Source organism: Salvelinus fontinalis, chromosome 20, assembly GCF_029448725.1.
Source record: "Salvelinus fontinalis isolate EN_2023a chromosome 20, ASM2944872v1, whole genome shotgun sequence".
Classification (NCBI taxonomy): Eukaryota; Metazoa; Chordata; class Actinopteri; order Salmoniformes; family Salmonidae; genus Salvelinus; species Salvelinus fontinalis.
In genome coordinates, this window is record NC_074684.1 from 12,047,875 (window position 1) to 12,057,020 (window position 9,146).

A 9,146-nucleotide genomic window follows, 5' to 3' on the forward strand; every position below is an offset into this window, starting at 1 on the left:
GGATGCTGTATCTAGTTGTATTAGAGGGCAGGGGATGCTGCACCTAGTTGTATTTGAGGGCTGGGGATGCTGTATCTATTTGTATTAGAGGGCAGGGGATGCTGTATCTAGTTGTATTAGAGGGCAGGGGATGCTGTATCTAGTTGTATTAGAGGGCAGGGGATGCTGTATCTAGTTGTATTAGAGGGCTGAGGATGCTGTATCTAGTTGTATTAGAGGGCAGGGGATGCTGCATCTAGTTGTATTAGAGGGCTGGGGATGCTGGATCTAGTTGTATTAGAGGGCTGGGGATGCTGTATGTAGTTGTGTTAGAGGGCTGGGGATGCTGTATCTAGTTGTATTAGAGGGCTGGGGATGCTGTATGTAGTTATGTAGAGGGCTGGGGATGCTGGATCTAGTTGTATTAGAGGGCAGGGGATGCTGTATCTAGTTGTATTTGAGTGCTGGGGATGATGTATTCAGTTGTATTTGAGGGCTGGGGATGCTGTATCTAGATGTGTTAGAGGGCAGGGGATGCTGCATCTAGTTGTATTAGAGGGCTGGGGATGCTGTATTTAGTTGAATTAGAGGGCTGGGGATGCTGTATTTAGTTGTATTAGAGGGCAGGGGATGCTGTATCTAGTTGTTTTAGAGGGCTGGGGATGCTGCATCTAGTTGTATTAGAGGGCAGGGGATGCTGTATCTAGTTGTATTAGAGGGCAGGGGATGCTGCATCTAGTTGTATTAGAGGGCAGGGGATGCTGTATTTAGTTATGTTAGAGGGCAGGGGATGCTGTATTTAGTTATGTAGAGGGCAGGGGATGCTGCATCTAGTTATTTAGAGGGCTGGGGATGCTGTATCTAGTTATGTAGAAGGCTGGGGATGCTGTATTTAGTTATGTAGAGGGCAGGGGATGCTGTATCTAGTTATGTAGAGGGCTGGGGATGCTGCATCTAGTTATGTAGAGGGCAGGGGATGCTGTATCTAGTTATGTAGAGGGCAGGGGATGCTGTATCTAGTTGTATTTGAGGGCTGGGGATGCTGCATCTAGTTGTATTTGAGGGCTGGGGATGCTGCATCTAGTTATGTAGAGGGCTGGGGATGCTGTATTCAGTTGTTTTAGAGGGCTGGGGATGCTGCATCTAGTTGTATTAAAGGGCTGTCGCAATGTGCTGCCAAGGCCCACTCAAATGATATCATGTTCCCGACTAGCTGTATTCTCCGATCCTCTCAGCCGCCCCGCTAGCATGTCTGCTTGCTCGGGGACCGGTGGAAGTCCCAACTCAATATCCCGCCAGCGCGTCAGGGCGAGCCCCAAACCCATTAGCTACTTTAGCTGGGCGCTGAGTGGGTGGGAGAGGGAGAGAGCGTACCCCAATCTCTCTCACTGACAGGATGAAATGCAGAGAGAAATGCACCATTCCAAACCCTTCCATGGTGAAGTACTGTACTGTTTCCCTCTATCAGGGGAGAGAGACAGAGGAATCCAAAAGGTGGATTTTATAAGTAAATGGCATTTATTTAACCGTAAAGAAATTTTTGCATGAGGCGAATATACATGCATGTGTCTGAGAGCCTATTCCGTTTAGACATTCATTCCCCTGTGTTCCCTCCTGTTCTGGGAAGAACATTTGGGAAATACCTAGTCAGTTGTACAACTGAATGCCTTCATCTGAAATGTGTCTTCCTTCAGAGAGGTGCGGAGGCCTGCCTTTATCGACATCCATGTCTTGCTCAGGGGCAGAACGACAGATCTTTACCTCGTCATCTCAGGGATTCGATCCAGCAACCTTTCGGTTACTGGCCCAACGCTCTAACCACTAGGCTACCGACCAGCCCCTTAACAGAAGGAGTCTACTTGGTTTTTTGTCTTAAAGGAGAACTGTTAGAAGAAACGTACATTACCAACCGCTTAATTAAATGCACATCCTCTAACCGACTTTACATGAGCTCGTGAGAGTCTTACATCTATTCAGAATACACGGTAAATAATACACTAATAATACACACTGAATACACTAAGTAAATAAAACATGAAGAACACAAGAATAGCCTAAGGTGAATTTGTATAATATCGCAAAAAAATAACACAGACATAATACCTTTAACATGCATAGAAGGCCTTGTTCCATCGAGTCATTGAATCACACAGTTAATTAAGCAATAAGACCCGAGGTGGTGTGGTATATGACCAATATACTGTACCACGGCTAAGGGCTGTTCTTACGCACAACACAATGCGGAGTATCTGGACAAAGCCCTTAGCCGTATATATATGTGTGTGTGTATATATATATATATCAAAAACTTCAGAGGAGCCTTATTGCTATTATAAAGCAGTAAAAAGAAAGGTTCTGTCATACCTGTGGTATACTGTCTGATATACCACGGCCGTCAGCCAATCAGCATTAAGAGCTCGACCCACCCGGTATATTAGATGAAATAAAGCCTGGGAGGAGATAGGATCGAGCACACAGACAGACAGCGATAAGATCAGTGTAGCAGGGATGAGTGAAGCCCACCTGACCTAAGAGGCAGCCTATGGCAACACTGTGACAGCATGGCTAGTACGATACGCACATCAAGTCTAATTGGAAACTCCCCCATTGACATGGTTCTGCATGTCATTGTGTATCAGACAGATCAATGATCAGTCTCTGAGTGTAAACACGTCAGTGAATGGACAATGGAAAGGGGGAGTCTTTGATGGTGAAGAAGGGATGGAGAATGGCTAGGGCCAGATGCTTCGGTTGGACTATAAGCTCATATCTATCGAGGCACTTGAACAATCTTTTTCTACGGTAAGGTTATGGACAAACTGAGCTGTGTTGAGGACCTGATACAGTCGAAAAAGTCATATGCATCAAATTAGAGCCAACCGTACACCTCGAGTGCAAACATGATCTCATTTCAGCCCATGACAGGGCACAGCAAGCACAGCAGCAGGACATTAGGGTAGTAAGAGAATCCTCCTGTGTGGAGATCAGGTTGACAGATGAGGCGACACCAAGTCACAGTCGGCCCAGAGAGGTTCTCTGAGAGGAAGTGGCTGGTTCTGCACCATTAGCTAACCTTAGGACTCAATAAGTCACATTCACCATGATGAATCACTGCTGAACTACAGCCCAGACAATCCTCAGGGGGCAAATGTCAGTTGTTCTCCATGGAGTTCTGGTTCACATGAAAGACAAACCGTTTGATTGAGAGGACTGTTTCAGTTTCTGCGTCTCCAATTGACAAGAGGGAACATAATATGGAACACAGAGATTGTGGAAACTTTACAAAACTTCTAGAAAAAAAACGGCGAACTAAAAATCGCTGAATATCTAAATGATGATAAAAAGGGAAATTAAACTATGATAGAATATTTTTTACAGAGGGCGAAGACGCCATTAATTTGCATTGAGGACGGAGCAATAATCAGTGGGGGTTTGTTCAAATGAATAATTATTTAATGGATAATTATAAGATGCGTTCAACTTATTTTCCGTTGGCACCATAACCATAATTACATCAGGTCATTATCATAACCATAATTAATTAGCCAGTAGGACTTGGGGAGGGTGTGTGTGTGTGTGTGTGTGTGTGTGTGTGTGTGTGTGTGTGTGTGTGTGTGTGTGTGTGTGTGTGTGTGTGTGTGTGTGTGTGTGTGTGTGTGTGTGTGTGTGTGTGTGTGTCCAAGGAAGGGAACATGAGCGATTGCCTGGGATTTTGGAGGCAGGCTTTGGGAGTTTGGGTGTCTCAGCCCCCTTGCTAATTTGCAAAGTACGAAGAAGTGAAGAAAAATAAAGTCTGAATAGTAGGACACAAAGCAATAGAGAAAGAGAGAGAAGGTATCAGAGGGAGGGTGTGTGTTCATGTGTGTGAGGAAGAGAGGGAAGGGGACAAAGAGAGGGAAGGGGACAAAACAGAGAGTGTTGGAGAGAAAGAGCGAGAGAGCGAGAGAGAGAGAGCGAGAGGGGCAGGATGTCACATCTAGTGTGATTTGTGTTACTTCATTAACACTGAATATCTCCCTCTTCCCCCCTCTCCTCTCCTCTCTGGTAAACTGAACTGAGCTGATTCCACAAAGACAAACACCTCAGCCAAGGGGACAGAGATAGGAGAAGAGGAGAGGAAAGAGAGGGATGAGAGGCCGAACAGGCGAACAACTAAGAATAACCGGATAATTAAGCAGCAAAAACAGCTCTGACTATTGATTTGCTGTCCCAAGCCAGAACAGAGGGCAGTAGGAAGGGTAGAACGAGAGAAAAGAGGAGGAGAGGGAGGAGGGGAGGAGGGTGATTTCTAATGAGAATCCAGACGATTTAGGTCTGTGTCACACGAAGCAATGTGAACACAATTTCTGCTGCAGATCCAAGTTGCAAGTGACATCATCTGAAGCAACTTTGCTGCTACTCTAACAACACGCAACATCCAGTCCTTTCATACATTACATCATGGTTTGATAAATTACTGTAACAGCATCAATATAGACTAAATGCTGGCTGTACAGTGAAGCTCATTCTAAACACTGCCATGTTGAAAGGCAATGGCTTTCGCTTCTTCAATGCAGTTCTTCAAAATAAAAGTCACAAGTTTCATTTCCTCAGCGTAATTAGGTGAAGGAAATGCTGAACTCAGTGTCCCAAGAGTCATTATGTGTAAAAGAAGAAAACAAACGGGACGTACATTTATATTGACCCAGCACCATGAAACAGTACATTCAGCACCTTAGCTTTACTCAATGTAAAACACCTTTAGTCTACTATATTCTATTCCAGACTATTCTATTCTTTTATATTATATTCCAAACTGTTCTATTCCAGACTATTCTATTATATTCCAACTATTCTATTCTATTCCAACTATTCTATTCTGTTCTATTATATTCCAACTATTTTATTCTATTCCAACTATTCTATTCTGTTCTATTATATTCCAACTATTCTATTCTATTCCAACTATTCTATTCTGTTCTATTATATTCCAACTATTCTATTCTATTCCAACTATTCTATTCTATTCCAAACTATTCTATTCCAGACTCTTCCATTTTATTCATTTATTAAATAAAAAGAGATGTTATTTCCTTAATAAAGTAATACGACATGCACAGCCAAGCCCTACCGTCGGCTATCCCTCCTCCTATCCTCCCTTTCTCCTGTGTTTTCCCTCCAAGCCCTACCGTCGGCTATCCCTCCTCCTATCCTCCCTTTCTCCTGTGTTTTCCCTCCAAGCCCTACCGTCGGCTATCCCTCCTCCTATCCTCCCTTTCTCCTGTGTTTTCCCTCCAAGCCCTCGGTCTGAATGTGTAATTAACATCATGCTGTTGAATGTTAAACAGGCTAACCTGGTAAAAACACATCCAGACTAGTATCTCCCTAGCTATCGGCCTTACATAAAGACAACACACACTGAGAGAATGAGGGAATAGAGTGGGCTGTAGTATTCAATATTTGTGCTGCACCTACATGAAGGATGTGACATGCTGCCATGGTGAAAATGACATGTCAAGTATACTGCATCAGACAGAGAGTACACACACACACGCAGACAGACAGACACGGACAAACACACACTCTCTCTGCTTGGGTATCAGCCCCATCTGGTCCTTCGTCACAGGGAGAAAAAGGGCCCTGAACTCCCTAATAGGAGTCAAAAACAGTCCCCACTGCAGCCTTTAGCACTCTCCATGCACAGAACAATACAAAGAGACCAAGAAGTTGAAATTCCTACAGAAAGGGATCAACTGATCAACACTCTCTCATTGCAGCGCCGTGGACAAGAAGATCTGTCAATCATCATCACATTTCCTCCCACTGAGACGGAGTTAAACCACTGAAAGAAATGAACTAACACCCTCTTATATGCAAATAGACATCAGGCTATTTGTTTCACTCATCAATCCCTGGAAGAAATGATCTCAGTTCATCATCGTAACGACTTCGTAATGTCTGTGACAATGCCACTCTGCTGTCAGACAGTGTTAGCTTTTATTTCCACTGCAAGCCTCTCAGGGGAGTTAGGGTTGCAAAAATCCTGAAACTTTCCCGGATTCAGGAGGGAAAAGCAGAAAATCCAGAATCATTCAATCAGGATTTCTGGAAAACTTGCTATTTTTGGGGAAGTTACTATGCCGGACCAGGGAGAAAGAGAGGGATAGACGGAGGGAGAGGAAAGAGAGGGATCGCCACATACATTACAGATGATTCTGCTCTCTTCTGCCCAGCTGGATAGAGGTATAGAAGGATAGAGAGAAGAGACTCACCGTGTCCGCCCCGTAGCAGAGCAGGGCCAGCGGAGCGGTAAATGGAGGCGGAGGGAGTGTTAGGAGGGTGGTGCCTAGCCCCCTGGGTGTGGTGGTGGGGCTCAGGACCAAGGTGGGGTTGTGAGAGGGGGGCGGGAGGCAGGGGTACCCCTTCCCCTGGTGTGGCTGATAGGACCTGGAGGTCAGGGGACGAGGAGCCCCAGGCGGACCCCACCACCACCCAGCCCGTGGCCAAGACCAGGGCACTCATCCAGGGGTAGGACCCCCAGCTCCAGCCCCAGCCCTGGGGCATCCCAACGAGGAGCATGGTCCACTCAACCAAGCACAACGCCCCCTGTGGTCTGTAGATAGTAGTGCAGGTAACAACGGTAATCTCAGGTAATCTCTCTCAGAATAAGAAGTAACAACCTTTGGGTAATACTGAAGACCCCATGGTAACAAAAGCAGAAATCTACACGATAAAGAATCTCCTGAGTGTAAAATCCAGATCGCCTACAAACAAAGTGTGGCACGGTTTTCTCTATGCTTCCCTTCCTTATCTCCTTTCCTCGTCTCCTTCCTCCTGGTATGAATGGATCCTATGTAGCTCACAGCAGCTCGTTGTTATTCTCTTAGTATCTCAATCCAAGGCGTTTTTAGGTCTCTTGTCGGCAGCTCCTTTGATGCCCATAGGCGAGAGTGTGTGAGTGTGTGTGTCGCTAGCGAGCGTGGGAGAGTGCGTGAGAGTGTGTGTGTCGTTAGCGAGTGTGTGAGTGTGTGTCGCTAGCGAGTGTGTGCGAGTGTGTCGTCTTCACCTGGAGTGCATCCCCTTGTGCCCCGTCACCTAGAGGTGCTCAGAGTGTGTGTGACGAGACGGGAACGACCTGCGCCACTGGCTCTCCGCTCTGCTCTCTCTGCTATACACTCTGAGCTGCTACTCTGCTCCAGCGAGTAGAGAGAGAGAGAGAGAGAGAGAGAGAGAGAGAGAGAGAGAGAGAGAGCTCCACACACTCTCGGCTCTCCCACTATCTGTTTACTGCTCAGCAGCGCAGGCTGCCTGGCTTCTCTCCCTCACTGCTATCACGATCTCTCAGTCAGTGTTCTGCACTAGCTACAGACTACATTGTTTTCTCTGCATGCGTATCCTTTTTCTCTTCCCTCTTTCAGCGGATCCTTTTTCTCTTCCCAACAACACCTCTCCTTTTCTTTTCTTCCCAGAGAATAGAGAAGTGTAGCGGTCTGGGTTGTTAACCCTTGGAACCCAAACTGACAGCTCTTAGTATTACTCCACAGGAAAAACAGAGCGAGACGCACAGAAAGAGAGAGAATGAGAAAATGAGAGCTGTTGTGAGAGAGCGAGGGTAGGAGAGAGCTGCCGATAAAGAGTGGGAGGGAGAGAGAGCAATGGGGAAAGAGAGGGAGGATGAGATCGAAAGGGGCTCAGGTGAAACTAAGCGAAGACGATGGGACAGAGAGAGGGGAAAAAGGGAGGAGGGGAGAACTCAGAAGTGGGCCAGCCTATGCAAATGTCCCCCCAGCACAGAGCAAATCAGGGAGGCCCGGGAGACACTGCAGAGGAGTGAGCTGCCTTTAGTCATGGGGAGGAAAGAAGGAGGGGGGGAGGGAGAGCGGGATGGAGAGAGGGACCAGGATGGAAGGAGAGAGGAAGAGAGGATGCGAGGGAGAGGATGAGAGTGAGGACAGTAGAAAGAGGATGGGATGGAGAGAGACAAATAAAATGGGGTATTTCTATCGCTGGAATCACATTTACAGACGCAGGTTGTGTGCCTCTCTGTGAAGGCACGTGACCTCCTCTCTCTGTGTGGTTTGATGGTTCTAAAAGCCCATTGAAGCAGAGCTATAACTGCCTGCTTCATACACACATCCAGAGATTTGGTGAATTTCAAACGGAGTGAGCGAGAGAGAGAGCGAAAGAGAGAAGAGAGAGAGGAGCGAGACAGAGACAGAGACAGAGAGAGAGAAAGAGAGAGAAAGAGAGAGATAGACAGAGAGAGAGAGAGAGAGAAAGAGAGACAGAGAAAGAGAGAAGAGAGAGAGCAGAGAGAGGACCGAGACAGAGACAGAAAGAGAGAGAGAGAGAAAGAGAGAGAGAGAAAGAGCTCCTCTTCTCTCAAACACAAATGACCAGAACAAAAGCCTGTAGTCCCGTTCTCTGTCATTCAAAATGCTTCTGAAGGGAAGCAAAGTGAGTTTGAATAAAAAGCTAAAAGCTCTCATACACAGTAGCAGAATGCCATTCAATATTGAACCAAAAAACGCAACTTCAAGCACAAAACCCCCCCCGTTTTTAATGACTATGCCTCGTCATTATAATATGCGGGCACTTCTGATTTTATGATGTGTTATTTATGATTTATTCCAGCTTTGAAGACACTACGGATATCTATACATTACGGCATGCTTTCGGTCTCTCCTACTCTATTCAAAGGCTGTTCATCAAAAATCACCCTGTGTGGGGGGGTGGGGGGGTGATTCTGTTACTCTTGTTGATGTTTTTTTTTTTTTTTAAGCGGTGCATTTTCTGTGTTCGGAAAGTACACTTCTGTGAACAGACAATAAAAGTATATCTAATCTTATCAAAGTCGGAGTGGAGAGAATGAATGAATGAAATCCTCAGTGCAACAGAAGTCGACGCAGTATTTTTATGTCTAAATATACAGTGCTCCAGAAGTCTGTTGGCAAGCCAAAGCTGCGTGCGTGGGTTCACTGTCTGCGTTAATGGAGAAGGTTCTAGCACACACAGGAATTCACACAGACAACACACACAGACACACACACACACACACACACACACACACACACACACACACACACACACACACACACACACACACACACACACACACACACACACACACACACACACACACACACACACACACACACACACACACACTGCACTTAAGAGGTGCCATG

At 46.0% G+C, this 9,146-nt stretch overlaps 1 protein-coding gene across 1 annotated transcript; it reads right to left on the bottom strand.

Moving 5' to 3' along the window:
- Window positions 1-6,230: 6,230 nt before the first annotated feature.
- LOC129817309 (neurexin-3b-beta-like) lies at window positions 6,231-8,680 on the bottom strand (the record flags this gene model as incomplete). Its single annotated transcript, XM_055872403.1, is given in 1 exon segment — window positions 6,231-8,680. A coding segment is annotated over 1 exon segment (307 nt), but the record flags the coding sequence as incomplete, so codon positions are not given.
- Between the last annotated feature and the right edge of the window lie 466 nt (window positions 8,681-9,146).